General features: G+C 44.5%; 1 protein-coding gene across 1 annotated transcript in view; it reads right to left on the reverse strand.

Moving 5' to 3' along the window:
• Positions 1 to 10,792: 10,792 nt before the first annotated feature.
• Positions 10,793 to 21,073, reverse strand: part of LOC144724171 (glycine receptor subunit alpha-2-like) — a 40,992-nt gene continuing 30,711 nt past the window's right edge. Inside the window, exons 7-10 of the mRNA XM_078603094.1 lie at positions 19,699 to 19,913; positions 15,804 to 15,950; positions 14,050 to 14,178; positions 10,793 to 11,956 (exon numbers count right to left, since the gene is read on the reverse strand). Coding sequence (XP_078459220.1) covers positions 11,684 to 11,956; positions 14,050 to 14,178; positions 15,804 to 15,950; positions 19,699 to 19,913 — 764 coding nt within the window. The 3' untranslated portion in view covers positions 10,793 to 11,683. The remainder of the gene's footprint in view (positions 11,957 to 14,049; positions 14,179 to 15,803; positions 15,951 to 19,698; positions 19,914 to 21,073) is intronic.

The following is a 21,073-nucleotide window of genomic DNA, read 5'->3' on the forward strand; positions in this document are numbered from 1 at the left end:
TCGTGCCTCTTGAGTCGTTCGCTCTCTTCGAGAATGAGCAAATACTGTGCAGCGACGCGTCACAAATTGACATTATTATTAACAATAACAGGTCATAGAAATCAATGTATCAAGGAAATGAAAGCGGTTATACGACCGCCTCTGTAGTGGTGGAGAGATCTGCTTCGTCACTTGCCAACTATTTGTATCAAAGTCGGCAGCGTGTCTTTTTTCTTTCCTCCTGTAAAACCTTTTAACTCTGAAGAGGAATGAGTCGATGTATCTCATTCCCCTGGAAGTCAGTGCACATTTGAAGTCGGTTCTCCCTGGCCGACAAAATGCGAGCTCGTGCTCCCTGCCATCGGGCTATCCCAGCATGACTCTCCCTCTCCTTGGATTCTCCACACGTCTAATCACTGACGATTGCGTTCCTAATACATCTGGCCAAATTCAAGCACCCTTCCCTCACATCCGATCAATATAGTGGGAATTTAAATCAGCCTTTCAGTTGAGCGTAACTAACAATAGACTCTAACATTTTCTCAGCCCAATAGGGACAGCCATTAAGCCGGTGAGCTGTAAAGTGCCACGATTTTCACGTCCCTGAAATACAGAGGACAAATCCAGATGCTCCATTTCCAGTGTTGAGCAACGGTAATTGTACGCCATGCAAGAGATATTGAAAATTCCTAGATTTGAAGCTTTCGTGACTGCAAGGATTCATACTCTTTGTTTTTTTCGGTAAAGTCACGTAGGTAAAAAAATGAAATTAAAATCAATGAAAATAAAACAATGATTTTAATAAAAATCAAACAATGAGAAAAATAAAACAATGATTTTAATAAAAATAAAACAATGATTTTTATTGTTTATTTTTTATTAATTTTAATTTAATTTTTTTACCTACGTGACTTTACTATTGTAAGGAGGAATAATTCATAAAATAAATAAAAACGAAAGACGTTTACACGGCGCTCTATATCGCTGTGCACGTTATAAATTATGGAAGATCAATACAACATATGCAAGTAATTATAATAGCCATTTTTTTCTGAAGGTCACATCAGAAAACGTGTCATTTCGTCAGGAGACATGTTCGTGATTGCCTTGAATGTGGACAAAGTTCACGTGAGGCTGTGTGTATGTTGGTGTGTGCGTGTTAACCAGTGTTCTTGCATGTCTGTTGCCCTTTCTGTATGTTAACATCACTGATCCACAGTTAAAGTGATTGCACCATAATATTGTTATGCATTCATCATCATCATCATCATAAGCTGTGGTCCATCTATTACTGGGTGAAGGCCTCATCAATTCGCCTCTATCTGGGAACAGTAACCGTGGTAGCAGCCGACGATCGAGTGACTGGAATGAATATCAACCTCCCTGCTTTCCGTAGAATTCCATCGGGTGCGGTGAGATAGCAACTGGGTGTCCCACCATAGATGTAACATCAGTCTTTAATAATAATTCACATTCATAATGACCATTCCATCCTAGGATCCCAATGGGCTTTCGTATCACCGCAATAATGCTTGGGACTTAGCGAAGACTCTGGGCCCGTGCGGCTCGTGACATGTTGCACGCAACACGACGTGATGCCAGCAACACGACGTGATGCGTGCAACACAACGTGATGCCCTACTGGGCGAAAAAAAAAAAAGTTCCATCTGCAAATGGCAAAGTGGTCAGCTTTGGGTACATGTGGTTTTGAATGCGCGTTATCCTAACAGACTAAAATGCTCTTTTTTGTAAATTCAGGATCTAGCCTTTGGGCTCAAAGAGGCAAAACTCAAAGCAGCGTAACTAAACATTACAGAACAATGAGACAGGGGCGCGGGCGAGTGGGGGGGGCAATGTTGAACATGCTGTGTGATATGTCATCACAAAACTCGCAGATAAAGCAAAATAACTGCCCCCCCCTCCATTTCGACCCCAAGGGGAGTGGGGAGTGCTCTGTTTTGCTTCTCCCCAGCCGAATGCTCAGACTGTGCTTCGGATCTCTTACATGCTTAGAACATCAGTGGCACCGCGTGTGTGTGTGTCTGTGTGTGTGTGCAGCGTTGGAGAGCGGTGGTGTAGCGGTTAGCGCCGCTGCGCTACGAACCCGGCGACCCGAGTTCGATTCCTGCTCACGGCCAACACCGGTAACGATTATCTGAATCGGTCCTGGGCCTCCCCTAGGTCGACCCAGCCTCAAATGATTACCTGGTGCGGTGTGTAAATATCGCCACTGGGGAGGCAAAGGCGGCCGGGCGTGGTACTGGCCACCCACCCCCTCGAGTGCCGTACCGGCCTTCATAGGTGCTCGCTAACAGCACTTGCCCCAACAGTCTGTTAAGGCTACGGGGGGGGAGAGATCATTGTCTTTGTTTGCAGCGTTCAGTGAAGGAAATGGGCCAGGGGGTAGGGAGGGTCAACTTTGGGAGCCGCGTTCTCGCCCTCAAGCCAACCGACTCCCCTCTGTATCAACCTTACAGCGAACCTGCCCCATTCCTACCCTCACTCACCTCCAGCCAGTAATGATGCCAATCTTCTCCGACGACGGCCCCCTGCACATCGCCGCAAATGGACAGATGGGTCGACAGCCAGACAGAAGCGGCAGAAATCCCCCCCCTCCCCCTCGTGGAGTTGAAACAGCCTCCCAGAACAGTCGGCCGGGCAATCAGTGCCTTCGCCAGCGTGACCCCGTAGCAAGCCCTCGAGAGAGAGAGAGTTGTTTGTTGGTTGGGCAAGTTTCTCGCGGAAAACCGGCATGCTCACTCGAGTTGTTTGCGCCTTTGAGAGCGGCTGTCCGTGCACCTGCTCTCGCTTTGAAGTAAGAATCGATGTTCACGCGGAGGGAGCGATTGACGGCAAGCCAGCGAGGCTGGATCCTGTCAAGTTTTGAGTGTCTGGAACAAAAATGCTGAGCCTCATTCATTGCGTAGATGTATGACCAAATCACTGTAAATGTTCCCGATCTTGTTAGATCTTGGAAAGATGAACAGGGTTTCATATTCTTGGTTCTTTCGGTAAAGTCACGTAGAAAGGAAATAATATAATAATATTAATATAAAACAATAAAAATTATTACGATGTTTCGACTGCAACACAAGCAATCATCATCAGGTGTGAAATCCACAGCAAGAACATTTGAAAAAAGTGGCGGTTTTTCCTAACGTCAGCACCACAGACAGCGATTTGACTTTACCGAAAGAACCAAGAATATGAATCCCTGCAGTCACGAAAGCTTTAAATCAAAAATGAACAGGGTTAATCGAGGTTTAGTCATTTGGATGGGTGACTGCATTGGCTTGCCAAGTGTTTTGTAGGCAATGGGGCTGCGAGGTAACAAAGCTCTCGCAGTACTGGGTGTCACGCCCTCGTAAGAATAGATTTTCTCTGTACACTCCGCTTTCGTCCCCAAATGGCAAAATATTCATCGTTAATAGAGGGGTTTTTAGGGGGGTTAGATCACGTACGTATGAATGTGTCGTTAAACCCGCCACAACGCGACAGCCAATTCGTAGAGTCAATTCGTTACTAGTTCAGCACACCCGGTGTGTGTTGGAGAGTAAACCCACAACAGATATGAAACCCCCCACAAAAAACCCGTCTATTATGGAAAATATTCGTCGCGACAGCCTACATGTTAAACTGACTCATTCATCGTATTAACCAAACAACCCAATAAAGGCCCTTCTTGAAAAACAATCTCGATGCTCATGCTTTCTCGGGTAAATAAGCTACCATCATTGTTATTAGTATTATTTTGGTTGTGGTTGGTTCTAATATTAGTGTAATGTGCTGTTTGTGAGCGGTAGCGTTGCCACCTCTGAGGCGCGAAATAAAAACCTTGAACACATCACCGGAATGACACTCCGCAAACACGCGAAGCGGCGGGAATTACGCGCAAACGCATCGTCTTGAGCGGTGCATTATTACGAAACTGACAAAAAAAAAACAGGACTTTTAATGTCTCGAGAAGACATGCAGATTTCCCAGGACAGCTGCATTCCAAAAAAAAGAGGACATTTTCTAATAATACAGTAGTAGGCCGGGCGACAGCACTTGTGACAGGTTACACTTTTTCCACCTCGTTGCAGCCGTTCCAACACGGCCACTCTGCCACGGGAATGGCATGAGCAGCAGATTCCTGATGCTGCCTCAACACACCTCGTCACACCATCCCCTGTCCTTAATTGTATTATCAGCCCATCTAATTAATTGTATTATCAGCCCATGTAATTCATTATATTATCAGTCCATATAATTAATTGTATTATCAGCCCCTATAATTAATTGTATTATCAGCCCCTATAATTAATTGTATTATCAGCCCCTATAATAAATTGTATTATCAGCCATCTAATTCATTGTATTATCAGCCCATCTTATTAATTGTACTATCAGCCCATCTAATTAATTATCAGCCCCTTTAATTAATTGTATTATCAGCCCATCTAATTGTACTATCAGCCCATCTAATTGTACTATCAGCCCATATAATCGTTACATGGGGGAGTTTCGACTGCACTTGGCGCATTGTTACGTGTGCCAACAACAGATGCGTTGAGATAACTTTTTTACATACTAATCCGGAGCCCGTATGGACTCCTTAGTGAAATAAATCATGGTTGAATAATATTTTACATATATAGGAATGGGTATCTTGTAAGAACAAAACGAAGAAAATCACGTGGATTTTTTTTTATTCGGCAAACCTGTTGAAGACCTTTGCGAATTAGCACCGGGTAATAATGGCAGGTGTGTAAGTGGTGTGGCAGCTACATATATATATATGCGATCTGTGCTGTAGCTGTGAGGGAAGAGCACTATCAGTACGTTTGTACTAATCACAATGTGTCAACTCTGCTGCCCACTCCATGCATTTACAGCTTTCGCGACCAATATTATCCATAGTAGAGGTTTTTTGGGATTATATTGCGTAAATATGAATGCGTCGTTAAACCCGACACAGCCAATTAGTAAGGTTTGTCACATAAACAAAACATGCCAATTCGGTACGAGTACAACGACATGGGTGTGTTGGAGAGTAAACCCAGAACATTTGCAATTCGAGTACGACGATTCGCCAGTAATTACAACTGGCATCATCCAGCCGACAGCCAGATTTGTAGATAAATCATCCTATTTCGTTTTTAAATAGCAGGTGATCTGTCAGATTAACGCACGTTAATTCCAGATGTGCATTAACACATCCACGAATAACACGGGTGCTGGTAACCGCTGCAGAGCTACGTTGTCAGCATACTGCAGCGCGCACAATGCATTGTTGTGCTCAACTATACTCCAACTTTCGATTTAAAGCTTTCGTGACTGCAGGGATTCATCTTCTTGGTTCTTTCGGTAAAGTCACGTAGAAGGGAAATAATAAAATAATTAAAATTAAACATAATAAAATAATTATCACGACGTTTCGGCCACAACGCAAGCAGCCGTCCTCAGGTGAAGGACAGGTCTGTCGGAAAGACAGCGTCTGAAAGAAACACCACCAGGCTTGGAGCGTATATTTAATCTGGGTTTGGGTGGGAAGAGCGCCTTGACAAAATAATTTGCATATCAATAGGAATTTAGCATATTTATGGGAAATGCAGATATGGGATTAGTCATTACTTGTGGAATGCGTAGGAGGTTTGCGGGAGGTTTCAAAGTCATAATATGCCCGTGCATTATGCAGGATGAGCAGCATCAAAGGGAGGGAGTAGGGTTAGCATTAATAAAGGGAAGGAATGTTAATAGTATGGAGCTGCAGAAACTAAATCACCACCTAAAAAAACTAAAGTATAAACTACATCAGTATCATCAGTGTACTAAATATACTCTCCAATAAGCTGAGCTACTGTAAGTAAAAACATTACAATGCTCCAACTGACGTGCTTCTCACCTACACCGACCCACGCTGACCAACACGGTGAAGTATGGTCAAACGGCCCCCACAACGTGCTTACGCGTTGGGAGGAACCTCATCCAGCAGTGGATTGACAAGATGGGTGCGTATGGACAAATACAGTGGTGGGGGCGATGCAAACACACTGGGTTAGGGTATGGAATAGAATCTAGTCAACAATTTGTTTTTATTGTAATTTCGGCAAAACATATCACCACTATACAATACACTTCCAGTAAGTGATGCATTTTACAGTGCATTTAAAATCTTTCGATATATATACCAATGTATTAAATTATTCCACTCATAATGACATATCATTACAGTTAAATTAAATTCGGACAAAGTATCCATTTATGGCCAATGACCCTACATGTGAGTTTCCATCTTTAAAAAAAAGTTACGTTTTGGCTCTCGACTCCTGATTTTTGTATCTCCTCCTTCGCCTCCCCACAAGCAACTATGAATTAAAAGGCTGCAAAAGTATACACAGGTTTATTCATGAAAATTACATGCATGCTATCGTGTGGCCTTTGCAGATCCCAGCGCGACCCCCATTTTTTCCATTAAAAGTATTTTTTTTTCCGCCTGCTACATTTATAATAAATATATATTTTCAACCAACTGCTTTCCTTTTTCTCCCTCGCAATCACTCTGTCTCGGCAAAAAAAATCATGTCATTCAATTTCATGAATACAGCAAATGCAATTTTGTTGTTATATGTATCACAGTACAGTCCTCTTTAACGCGTTTTTTTTTCTTCTGGCCGTACCAAATTCAGTTCCTGCAGATGCTCCCAGCACGTGGAGCAAAACGTCGGACATCGCGCTGAACAAAGCGCAGTATGCAAAATCCAACAACATGACGGAGAGTCGTAAAGCACAACCGTTAACACCTACGCAGGACTAATACGGTCCTCTTTGAAAGTTGATTAGCCATGTTAACTGTAAATAACCTTTTCATTTGCAGCATGTGTCTGTAATTGCGTGTGTATGTAAGTGGGGAGCAGTGGCGTAACGATTAGCACGCTGCGCTTCGAACCCGGAAAGCCGAGTGCAGCTCACGGCCAACACCAGTGACGAGTATCTGAACCGGTCCTGGGCCTCCACTAGGTCGACTCAGCCTTAATTGAGTACCTGCTGCGGTGTGTAAAAACATCGCCGTGGTGTTGGCCACCCACCCCCTCGTGTGCCTTGCTGGCCTTCATAGGTGCTCTCTTACAGCACTTGCCCCAACGGTTTGTAAAGGCTATACGGGTGATCTTTGTCTCTATCTCTGTATGACATGTTGGCCGTTGGACCAAAAACAATGCAGCATTCTATCGTTTCAGCAGAATTGGTTCAACACAAGCAAACTCTGAGCCAGTGTCGACATTCAGTGTCTCCTCAACAGTCAGCTTGCATCAACCAATGGTGGTGAGCTGCCAGATGTGTCATAAATACTTGAAAATGTTTTACGCGATTGGCCCTAATTCCCAATGAAGGCTCTATTGTTCGATAGTGAAGTGAAAAAATAATGGTAGTAATCTGTAGTCTAAAGCGTCTTTCACATCAAGACATCCCAAAGCAATGTACATACAAAAAAAGTACATGTAAAAAAGTGAATGATTAAGACGTAACAAAAACAAATAAAAATTGCACAAACCAAATTAAAAACCACATCAAAGAGTACAGATACCAGTAAAACAAAACTGTTGCTTCCGGCTCTCAGTGTATTTCTTGACAATTATTTCCCCCACAAATGTTTTCCTTAATAATGCGTATATTCACCCGACCATATTGTTATTTGTTGACAGCGTGTGTCACTCACCACGGGACAGGAGGTCAGGTCACTACAATGAGTAGCGGCTTGCCAGTTCACTCCGATACCGGCATTACAAGACGCCTAATGCCGAATCAATAGACCATTTTTATTCACTCGGCTTAGAGAGCACGAGAAGCCACTGTGGTGTAAATGATTTAGCTCACTGGACTCGCAAGTCATCGTGGCCGAGTTCGATTACCAATCAAGGTAGGGTTGCCACCTGCCCAGCGTTTTCCAGGATTGTCTTCTTGTTGACATGCCAGTCATAGGAAATATGTAAGTCTATCAAGAACATTAAAAGTCCTGGTTTCGTCAGTTGCATAACAACAATATAACACTTATCATTTGCCCATTATGAGATATGTTTTCCTATTTTATATCCTGTTTATTTGTACCACAGAGGTGGCAACCCTCGGTCAAGGTGCTTCATACTTTAGCCACATTTCTCCATTCAATTTCCTCCACTGTCTTGTGCATTGGGCTCATATAAACTCACGTAGACTAAGGAGGATTTGTGTGATGCTGTACTGTCTCCGGATGAGCATTTGCTTTTCATGCTGCAAGGTCAGAGTTCAAATGCCCCCCCCTCAACAGGTCCCATGTTTCCATTGCAAAAGGTAGAAGATCGGCGCTTACCTGGGTAAAAAAATAATACACTATGAGACCTCCTTTACCAGTGGCAAAATATAGTAATAGGTTTTTACCCTTTCAACTGGTACAAAAACTGACACCTTTATACAAGGCATCATGTTTGCAATAACCACAACACAAGCAGTCAAAATGCAAACAAAAAGAAACAACTCTGATGATGATAATGATATGCTAATGATGATGATAATGATAATAAAGATGCCTTGTACAAAGGTGTCAGTTTTTGTACCAGTTGAAAGGGTAAAAACCTATTACTATAAAAAAAATATTGCAACTTAACAAGAAAACCCGTAATATGTTAGAATTGTTTGGGGTTTCTTTATTTGTTTTGCATGTGGCCAGCAGGGACTGGACTGACACCATTCAAGGAATGGGAAGAAAATATCTATCGGACAGAGGGAGCAATAATGGTGTTATGAGTCCTCCCTTGGGACCAGACCCCAAGTCGCACTGGAGCTGGCCCAGTACGCCGCATTATCCCTCTGAGTCACCCAGCCACGACTTACATTTTCCATATCAACGTGAAATCGAATTACTCATTTCAATTCCCTTCCCAGTTTATTCTGCGCGCAATCTTGAGTCCCCCCCCCCCCCCTGCCCCTCGTGATCTCCCGTGACCTCATTTTTAAGGTCGCGACCTCCAGGTCAGGAACCCGTGGCCCACGTTATGTACTTGTATTAAAATATTTACCAACATTGACATTTTCCACGTAGCCATATGTACAATAAATAATCCATTGTCCCCGCTCCCCTCATCACCACATACCTGTAATTGTTAATATCATTAATTTTATCGAGTCGCAGGGCTCGAAAGTTAAACAGAATTTAAAATAACGCTTTATTCTTAAACAACTGACCGTTCCAGTTTCGTTGATTCTAACTTTAAGTTGCACAAACAAAAACTCCGTCGAATTGTGCTTCATCTTTGAGAACGTTGTCTTAATGGTCACCAATTCGTTTTCTTTTATTGGCTGATCGACTCTGCCAAAGAAAACTACAATTTTGAAAAGGTTTCGTATCGTTTTCTTCGTCACATTGGAAACCTTGAAATGAACGAATGACCACTCGCTTATCTTGCGGTGGCCACGGCGTACGGGTGGGAGGCAACTACCGAAGCTTTTCGTCATTCACATTCAAAATTAAATTTTACGATGGTACAATCGATGTGCTCTATACACTGTGGTGGCTCATGTTAAAGTGTTCTCGGTGGACTTCGCTGAAATCGCTCTGGGGGGGGGGGTTGGCACTTTAAATATTAGAGGGTCGGCAAACTCCCGGCTGTCGTTTGTGCGCTGAAGTTTCTGGGCTCGAGATTGATGAAGCTGTGACCACCGAACGGATATCGCGATGCCGAGCCGGTCGCCGGAACATCCGTTGTGTTCCTGTTCTGTAAACGCAGTGCACAACCCAGTGCTGGACTTTGGGGAAAAAAAGACGACGGGAAAGTAATGCAGGATACCGTACGTTTTCCATCTATCACACCACGCGGAATCACGAATCTGTACAGGATCGGAACACCGTTTGAAGTACTGTACGTGTTTGGCGTTCAAATGACATGGAGATGACTGACTGACTGACTGCTACGGCTGATTCTAGAAAAGTGAAGCGTGTATAAAAATGGACACTACCCAAAACACGGGGCATATATTTACACCAGCACAGGGAGAAAAGGTTATACCATTGAAATAGCTGGAAAAAAGGAATTCAAGACCACATTTTCAAAGGTTGAACTTGCGAAAAATGGAGGTTCAAAACATCGCATATGAATAACAAAAGTGTAATTTAGAACCTTTGTTTAGTTTTCAACCTTTGAAAATGTTGCCTTTAAACACACCATGCTATATAAATTGATTTTGTTGTAGCGTGGGTATTTTTTTTTGCATTCAAAATGGCTTGTGTAACAGATCACCATATAGCCGTTGCCTGGCCCTAGGCTCATTTCATTCACTGGTGGAGAGGCCAACGCTGCTGGGATTTTGTTCAGATAGCATCAGACGCATTACCAGCAGCGCGCCGTCACAGCCTCTGTTACCATCGCCGGGATCCTGGCGTGACGGTTGGTAACTTCACGGCCCGGCCGCATGCTTCAAGCCAAGCCACCCATCGTGCGACAACGAATGGGAGCTGTAAATGTGGCCCACCACCACAATCGTAATCCCTGGCCCGTGTCTACCATCGTGGACCGAGTTGTCCCTTTGATTTTAAGTGCCGTTTCTCTGCTGTCTGCGGAAGGGACCCCCCCCCCCCCCCCCCCCAGAACTGTAACGGTACCTACTCTTTGTTTTTTTCGGTAAAGTCACGTAGGTAAAAAATCAAATAAATGAAAACAACTGAATTAAATCACGACGTTTCGGAGGCAACACAAGCATCCGTCTTCAGGTGGAACCGTTACAACCAAAATCACTGTAATACAGAAAATCACTATCATACACTTAATACAGTGGTTTTGGTTGTAACGGTTCTCGCTGAAGACGGAAGCTTGTATTGCCTCCGAAACGTCGTGATTTAATTCAGTTGTTTTCATTGATTTTATTTCATATTTTACCTACGCGACTTTACCGAAAAAAACAAAGAGTATGAATCTTTGCAGTCACGAAAGCTTCAAATCTGTAACGGTACCCTTAACTTTTTTTGCACAGTAATACGTCAGTAATAATACCGTTTCATCATTGTCATCATCGTTAATCTGACCGTACTATAGAACTATAAATGTGATTACGAAACCCCTACCTTTTAGCACAGTAATCAAAAGTGTTACTATTGCAGTAATCTCGTTGTTGGAATGAAGGTTTTCAGCATTTTGTACTTTGACGTTGATTGTTTTCCCACCGCTACCGTTCATTGTATGTGTGTTATTTCTCACAAATAACTGGAATTGGAATGTTGGAAATATTTCTGAAAAATCACTGCTTCGACATTCACAAGGTTAAAAAGCTGTATAGGATACTCAAAAACAGCAGCAGACACGTATACACTGGTACTGGAAGCCACTTGTGTTGCAATTAAAACTATCAATTTAATTAGAGAACAGTCTTTTCGTCTGATTCTTGTAAGAAAGTATGACAGTTGGCCGGGTGTTTTTTTTTTCTCTCTCTCAAAATCAGCATCATCTCTGTATTTTCTAGGGTGCGTTTGTTGTTGGTCGGGGCTTTGAAGGACACATGTGAACATTTTCTGCCAAACGTCAATCTGGAGTGCAGGATGCTTGCAGGGCCAGCGAGCAAATCTTGGGTTCTGGTGTGAAGCTTTGCGCGGGATGTTCTTGTGAGGGAGAGAGAGAGGGGGGGGGGAGTTAAAACTTGTTGTCGTCGTTTTTGTTTTTTTGTTCGTTTGGCAATTGCACACTGGGGTTCACCGTCTCTACCGTTTGTGGATATCCTCGTGACGGAGGACCTTGTAGATGATCCAGTAGAAGATGTTGAAGATGAGGAAGGCGAGGGGAAAGGCAGCACGCGAGATGGTGTCTATGCGCTTAGCACGATCCACAAACTTCTTCTTGATGGCATCCTGAGTGGGCGCCGGTGCAGGGGCCGCGTTGGTTGCGTTCACCCCCTTCACTGACACGCTGTCTTTGGCTTGCAGACACTGCCCCATGCCGTACATGTTGAAGCCCCTCTCGCGGCCATCCTCGTCCTGGGAATGAAAACGTTTTGCAGGTTTATCGTCGCTCGAAAACATTGACGCTGCCGTAACGCTTTTTGTTTCAATTTTGAGGCCGTTCTGATCCAGCGGTAGCGTCAAAGCCAAAGCGTTTACCCGCACGATCGTTCCTTACCATCACATTTGGAGCATGTGTTGTTTGCACAAGAGGACCGTGAATATTCCCAGAGAGGAGAATATTAAAATTAAATGCACGGACACTTACCGCATATGACATTGTTTGCTTGGGGCTTAAACTAATCCTAACGTTTGGTCGGCGGGTGTGACTTTTAAATTAACTTAAAGCCCTTTGATTGCCTTTCACTTTCTTACAACATGAAAGCATTTCTCCCGGACGAAGCAGTCGACCCACGTGTTTCACTATTAAAAGCGAGTGTGATCTAGAAACAACTTTTTTTGTTTAGATCTTATCGAATTCGGCGGCTCAAGCTTGAGGTTAAGGACAAACACTCTACGGGAGAGAAATGTGTCCATAGAATGCCAGATGTCAATAAAAAAACCTGTTTAAATAAATTCATCATTGCAATATTTTCAAGCAGTTTTGAGTTAATGGCTTAAATCAAAGACCCTCTTTGCATCTGCCAGCTGATCGCAACTCAGAGAAATGGACAATGGTGCAAGTCTCTTTGAACAATGCATGACAATGAATTTCATTAGAGATATAACACCCGAGGATGTGTTATTACTCAGCCGTTGTTACCGCTTTTAAACACTGATGCCAAACCACGTACGAGATACGTATCAGGCCTGGCAGAGAGTGGCAGAAGACAATGTGCGAAAACAAAAGGGGCTTGCGAATTGACAATATAAATCATCATCATCATCAGCCACAACTCGTGCCTTCTACGTAACAACATTTTCACATTGAACGCGAGACTAATCGTAAACAATTAGCCCCAAGTTCGAGGCAGTCTCAATTACACTCCTTCCCTTGTACCCGTCGCATGCACACACAGGGCACATCCCCCCCACTCCCTGCAGAATATCCCGCCCACGTCGCATGCACACAGCGAGTCGGCGTGGCGCATTCGCACGGCTCAGGGGCGGTGCGGGGAACGCCACACACCGCGCGAGCCAACGGGGGATAAATGCGGAGGGAAGAGCATTCTGTGTCCGGCGTTTGCCAAGAGGCGTTCGACGAAGAGGCGTGACGTGGGCCACCGCAACGCGAATGACTGCCTGGGTCAACGGGACGCTGACAAGGTTCAGTTGTGCAGGAGGAGGAGAACGAGGATGTGGTAGCGGTAAGGAAACAGGGGGTAAACACGGACATCTGTGTCACGGCATCGCATGCAGGCGTCAGGTTAATGGCTTTCCAGCAAACTGTTCTGTGGCAGAGCGCCCGACTCACAACTAGAACGACGTAGGTTCAACTCGCTGTCGGGGATCGGCTTATCCCGTCAATACTTTGACGCTGGATACATCGTGTACCATTCTCTATGGGATAGACCATTCTCCGCCATGGGAAATGTGGATTTTCCACCAAAGGCTCAGGACGACTAAACAGAGATGAGCACCACCCAACATGTTGAGTATGGGGACATTGCGATTTGTAAATATGTAAATACGATGCAAATTAATATAATTTCAAATCGCAGCCCTTTGTCAATCCACTGCTGGATGAAAGCCTCCCCCATGTTGTGTCGATCATGGGGGTTGTTTGACCATGCTTCACCGTGATGGTCAGTGGAAATTTATGAAGTGGTATTTTAGATGTCGCTCGCCACTGATGTTAGCCATGGCCAGGAAATACATTCATGGGTCACGAGGTTGATACAGCCGCGTGCTAACCGCTGCACCAGCGCACCGCCCAGATACATCGCGGGATAATTTCAACAAAAAGAGCAGACGTGTTGTTGGGATAAACATTCACAAAAAAAAAACAGGGACAGAAAAGATAGTTTCATTCTTGCACAGGGAACCGGCGTGACCTTTGCAATAATGAAACGGGCAACAGTTTAAACAAACATGGGGGCGTTTTTGAAACGCCACTATTCATCCGTCCACGTATAACCAATTAAACCGCGCGCGAGAGAGAGAGAAAAAAAATCAACGTCGGAAGGCACCTTTTTCACCCGTGTGCCCGACTGGTAGATTTGAACCGAAGTCCCATAAGAGGGATCGCTTCTCCTTAAGCCGTTGACTCGACGGACGGCTTCTAAGCCCTCATTCTGAACAAGCAGTCCCTGCTCGGGCTGATTGGCCACCCGGCCGGTCGTTGCGGGAGTCCGTTGTGTGCGTTGCGTGTCGGGGCGGGGAGGAGAGGGCATGAATGTTAAAGAGATGGCAAGTACACACACACACGCGCGCGCGCGCGCGCGCACAGAAACGTCACAAAGACAACGATCCCCGCCCCGTATAGCCTTAACAGATTGTTGGGGCAAGTGCTGTTAGCGAGCACCTATTAAGGCCGGCACGGCACACGAGGGGGTGGGTGGCCAGCACCACGCTCGGCCACCTTTGTCTTCTCAGCCCTGATGTGTACACATTGCACCATATACTCTCGTCTAAGGCTGAGTCGACCCAGGGGAGGCCCAGGACCAGTTCAAATATTCGTCACTCGTGTTGACCGTGAGCGGATATTGAACCGGCGCGCAAACCCGCTCCCCGCGCAGGAGGCACACACACAAACACACACATGACACACACAGGACACACACACAAACACGCAAAGGACGCACACACACAAAAACGCACAGGACGCACACACAAACACGCACAGGACGCACGCACGGACGCACGCACAGAGACAGCACAGACAACAGTCGTTCGCGAAATCGCATCACCTTACACTGGGAGCAGACGGAGGGTGGCTAGGGCTCTTTGCGAACCTTTTTGGAATCGTGCTCAGCACAATTTTCTTTTTTGTTTATGTAAAGCAGGAATGAGCCCGATGACAAGTGAACGCGTCCAAATGTTACAATTGTATTTTCTTCCGTGATGGCAATTAATTATTTTGATCGCCGAAATACTGCTGTGTTCTATCGGGTGTTTTAAAATAAGCAGGAAAAACAGCCGATAATTATCCAAATAATTACCATTTTAAATGAGGTTAGGTCAATCTTAGAAAATAATTAACGTAATAATTATCGTAATCATTTACAAATGTCCCACGTGATAAGGTAACGGGGTGGCGTATTTAAACACAGCATCTTCGAATCAAACGTAGTGAGTCAAATTCTTAGGTTTTTTCTGTAAAGTCGCATAGGTAAAACATTAAAATTAATAAAAGTAAAATAAAATAAAAATCACGACGTTTCGGAGGCAACACAAGCTTCCGTCTTCAGGTGGAACCGTCACAGCCACGACAGCTCCGAAACGTCGTGATTTTTATTTTATTTTACTTTCATTAATTTTAATGTTTTACCTACGTGACTTTACCGAAAAAACCTAAGAATATGAATCCTTGCAGTCACGAAAGCTTCAAATCTAGAAGTAGTCAAGCATGACTGGCACTGATATGCATGAAGATGACTGAGGAGGTCATCAGTGACAACACGAATGTGGTGTTGTGTTTCCAAATATCCATAGAGAGAGAGCAGTGTCCACACACACACCGCCGACCGTCACGTTATTCCGCTCCCCCGTGTCAGACACACAACTCCACTCCCCTCTGCTCACAAATCACTGCAGATGAGAGTCACAGCCAAGGGGATAAAGTATCACGCGGGGGTGTGTGGGGGGGGGCGACTGGGGGAGCCCTCTTAGCTCCACCGCCCCCACAAACGCCTGCAAATGGACAGCAGCAACCACGCTGCCTGATGACGCTGATCGGGATCGCGGCGTTTGTCGATTTTCTCTTTTTATTTTCTCCACCCACCTGATTCCTCTGCCGGCGGCGGCGGATGCGAAGCAGCTCCTTGTGCTGGCGCGACACGAAATTGACGGCGGCGTACTCGAGCAGAGCGGCGAACACGAACAGGAGGCACACGGCCATCCAGATGTCAATGGCCTTCACGTAGGAGACCTGCGGAGGAAGAGGCGCGAGGGGGGGGGGGCATCGTCGAGCGGGGCGTTGTCATTTGTCGCGGCGGTACCGGTCGCTGTGGCACGTGGCTGTTGGCGTGCAGCGCTATGTGCCTAACCGCGTGCGAACGTAACCGGGGCGGGTGCGGATACCTGATGCACAAAAGGGATTTTTTTTAACTCTCTCCCTCCGTTGTGAAACTGCGGTCATCCACGACAGAGCGTACAACATGTCTTACGCAATGCCCGATCCACGAATACGAAGGAGACATCACAGCGATACACTCCGCTGCTCCTGACACACGGTCATCCGGCTTGACCACCTGAATGTGAAATTGCAGCTGTTGCTGTGTGTGTATGCAATTGTAATTGGAGGTCCTCCAATATGGGGGCCTGTAATCGGTGCCACAGGGCACAATGGAGCTACAGGCTGAGACTTACGCGGTGCGTAAACTTTCATAGTTTGCAGATCAGAAGATGCTGCAGGATTTAACGCGCACCCCAACGACACACGTGTGCCCAGTGTCAATACAATTACGCACATCTGGTCGCGGATTGTAAGACACGTGCCGAACTTTTGCTTTAAAACGGTGGAAATAGGTGCATCATATCATCTGAGGAATACAGTAACTTGCAATCAAAAGCAAAATTGCTGTAGAACTTCACGCACCTTAACCAAACCCTGTCGTTTATTTTCTTCCGCGCCATTACAATTTGCAATCTGATGCAGAGTTTTACAGAGGAGCTTCAGCGCCTGAGTGGGATTGAATCTACGTCTGCGATTGGAGCACAATTTGCGTTTGATTATGGGTTTTAGGGCCACTAATTTACTCTCACATTCATACGGGAATATTCATAGGAGCGCAACTAAATCCGCACATCGTTGCATAAAACACTTCTCTGCCTTACTCTTAGATACACAGTGTTCAAAACAAGCTCCTAATCGTTCACATTGACCTCAACACGAGAAAAATCGGTGCTTGATAAAATCGAATTCGGTATTTTAATGTACTCAATAGAGTGCGGTCTTGTCACCTTACTCGAAGTACACGTCAATTAGTTGACAACAATAAAACACACTCGTCAACAACACTCGCATTTCAAGAAAAAACATCTATTTGATCGGCGACGTTTCAGGCAACGGCCCTTCCTCATAGCACACAAACAGAGGGCAGAGAAATAGAGTGGATGATAATACGTTTAACACGTCGGCTTTCGCGACCAATATTATTCATAATTAAGGTTTTTGGGCTAGATCGCGTAAGTATAAATGTGTCGTCACCCTCCACCACCCGGCACAGCCAGTAAGGTTTGTCACGTAAACAACGCGCCAATTAGTTACTCCTTCAGCACACCGGTGTGTTAGAGAGTAAATCCACAACATTTATAAATTGAGTTGTACGACGTTTCGCTGGTAAATACATCTAGCATCGTCAGGCGATTTACCAGAATATTTTGGTGGGCCTGATGAGAAATACATTTGAAAAATGTTTTATGGTGACCAGTATATAAATAGGCATATGAATAGATACCGAATGGTAGCTTTTAAGCATCAGATAAAATCGTTCAATTACCACAAAAATTTAGTAACTAAGAGTATTAACAGTGTTTGGTCATAGTTTTTTTTGTTAGTTGTGCTTATGCAACACTGCTAATGCAACATCACCACGTAATATCACCTCATTGTTTAAAATGTCAATGAATCATCATCAGCCATGATCGATCCACTGTTGGATGAATGCCATCATGATATCTCGCGACCTATCACCTACACGAGTACAATTGCATTGGTTTATCTCATCGGAGGACATCTTTTTAAATCCTTTAAATTAAGTTCACTTGCTTGCTTGCTTACGACCGTGCATATCTTTCGGTCCTTTTTTTACCCACTTCCCGTGATCCAATCGAGCTGACATTTTGCACACAGACTCGTTGTGCGTGACAATTTATTTTCGTGAAAAAAAAAAATCCAAAATTTTCCACTTTATAGGAAAAAAAAAAATTTCATATCTAATTTAAAATACCAATGTTATAAAAATTAAACTCTTACTCAAGAAAAACAGAAATGAATAATAAAATAAAACCGATACCACGCATATAAAGGATTTATACGGGTTAATTTTTTTTTTATTTTAAGCCATAAATAAAAAATAAACATATTCCTTCGTCGGTTTGGCGAGGCCACAGAGAGGCACGCGGTGTTAGCTGATGGACTATTCATCCCCGCACACAATAGGTAGTCGGGGCGGTGATAGCCAACAGCAATTATGGGCCAGCTGCCTGTCTCGCCAACCCAGCTACTTGTTCTAAGACCGAGTTAATCCAATTGTAGCTGATAATTACTGAGACAAGCAGACGTTGGCAGTGCCTGATCAGCCAGGGTTGCTTAAACAAACCCTGATGAACTTCCAATTTTATAAGCAAGGACCATTTTTTTTACGACATGAGTCCAAGTTCACAACACTCATTAGCACCGTTGAGGAAAATATCTAATGTTTGTGTATGTATTTATACGTAAACAAAATAAGGACACAATTTCTTCTTCACATGTCCATTGGCATAAACAATATACATCTCTTAAACAACCCATCAGCCAGACGGCCTTCTAGAAGTGTCGAACTGTCACCCATATCATAGCAAAAGGCTACTTGGATATGAGACCGACAGTTCACCAGAATTGTTTCAGGCAAGTCTGTTGCTCTCGGTACGATTCTAGTTGGTGAAGAAACTGCTTCAGAGTTAACTTGTCTTGAGGACGATGCTGCTGATACCATGCCCTCCCAGAAGGCTGTGCGACTGATGTTAGAAATATTTCAATGTGGTATTGGACATGTGTGGGAGACATTGCTTATTTATGTTATTTTTATTCTCCGCAATGTTGTTAATTGATTACAGTATTTGCGTAAGTGGAGATACTTCACAAGTATATCAGCCATGGATGAAGGCGTCCCAAAGCCATTGCCATATCATGGTTTTGCAAAGCAAAAATCGATCCGTCTAGCACCTGCACAGGAGCTGAGTTCATCGCTCCATCGCCACGGTGATGGTACTCTCAGATTTGTCTCCTCCTATGGCTGCCACTGTCGTTCGTTTCGGCCACCAGCCAAGATCCCTTCTCGTGCAATGCCCTACCCAACGTGATGTATCTAACCTGCATATGATCTCTAATCCATCCACTCTCTTCGCCTTGTCTCTCGTTGTCAACCCAAGCATGATTCTCAGCATGCTCAACAAGTTTACTGTGGACATTGCACGCCACCGGTATTGTACAACTCGGAATGAAAACTGATTGATGGATTCTAGTGCATTATCAAATCGCGAAAGCACCTTGACACGATCACAAACGCACACAGAGGAGATACAACAACACAAAAACAAGGATCACAGGGGTTTTCTTTCTTCTTCCGTGCAGGCTGCTGAGACGAGTGCTGTTACCGAACAGCAAGTTGGTAAAGCTGGTACAGCACACACCAGCAATAACGTTGGCAGCAATCACAGACACCCGGCAAATTTTGAGTTCCTCTCTCCGTTATTAAAATCGACCACGTTATTATTTCAGGCCGAGTTTCCCCGAAGGGAGGTGCCATCGTCACTGAGCCAAAACTCGTGCAGCTGCGCGCACGGCGGCGGCAAGCGTGTCGAGCAAAACACGCGGCGGCATCCGTCGCCTTAAGCACTTCCCTCTAGAGGGAACAACAAGTAAATGGATATAATAGGCGACGTTTCGGGCGACGGGCCCTCGTTCTCACTTTAGGCAGGGAGGCGCGGGAGCCCGAGCTCTGCGTCGTCATGGTGAGCACGGTGGTAATGCCCAGCGCCACGCGCGCCGGCGCCGCGTCCATGTTGATCCAGAATGAGACCCAGGAGAGGATGACGATCAGCAGGCTGGGGATGTACATCTGGATGAGGTAGTAGCCCATTTGTCGCTCCAGGTGAAACTTAACCTCGATGCACGTGAACTTGCCTGGTGGCGAGCAGAGTGGGGCGGGGGGGGAGGGGAGGTTCCGTTCGTTCAACCGTAGCGAGCGATAAGCCTAACTACTTAGCGTGGATGGCAATTAAGATTAGAATTTAAAGCTCTATTTGTTACGGGTTATCCGATTTGCGGATTAACTTTGTGCCGTTTAAAAGCGGCTCCTCACTTGTCGAGGGTCCGTGACGTCACAACTTTACATCGATAAACAACGGGCACGTGGTTGTTCTCTCGTCACCATCCGTTCCGTGTGGGTAGACGAAATGGATCGTTTTTCGTTGCCAAATTTTCCTAGGTTTTGTAATTGTCTGTGGTGTTGTTGTTGTTGTTTCTGGTGCCCAACCCTCCCACCCGCCAATTACCCCGAAGTATTGAGAGTTGACTGCGCGCTGAGATCGTATTAAATGTTAGGTTCACCCTTGCGCATCGTGAGCCTAAATAGTCGATATTTGGCATGTTATGTATGTTGAACTTCTTTCGCGCCGTACGTAGCCAAACGCATCACCTCAATTCAATTAGCAACACATCGCTTGAGCCTCATACATCGTTAAAAAAATTAATTCTACTCGAAAAAGCAAAGAAATATGTTTTTGTTGAAATAGAATCGTGACTTTTTTCTTACGTAACTCAGGTTAATCCTTACATTTTTTTACGATGATACATTCACAGAATTGGGTTTAATAAACATCTCCCGTGACGAAGGAAAGTACACGTACGCTAATTCGTATCAGATTAATATTCAAGATTACACTGTTAATGCCAACTGTTACGTGTTTGAACAATGCATGGTGTTCTAATGAGAGTGGTTTTAATTAGATTCTGTACAGTTTAACAGGTGAGTCAAGAGGGGTCTACTCAAGGCTGATTAAAATACAAGACAATACTAATTCTCCATTTACTCTTACAATATCACTGCATATCTATATTTTATTATGTTTATGTAGGAAAAATAAATGATGATAATAAAACTGTCAAATGCTTTAATGACATAAATGTATTTTTCATCGGCTTCATAGTTTCCACGCACATATATATATGGAATGGCTCAATAGCTATTCAATTATAAATGCAATGCTCATGCTAAAGTCTATTGGCATTTTTCATATTGGGCAACGCACCCTCGGAATGTGAATGGTACGTAAAAAGAATGA

Source organism: Lampetra planeri, chromosome 19 (assembly GCF_965212315.1).
Source record: "Lampetra planeri chromosome 19, kcLamPlan1.2.h2, whole genome shotgun sequence".
Taxonomy (NCBI): Eukaryota; Metazoa; Chordata; class Hyperoartia; order Petromyzontiformes; family Petromyzontidae; genus Lampetra; species Lampetra planeri.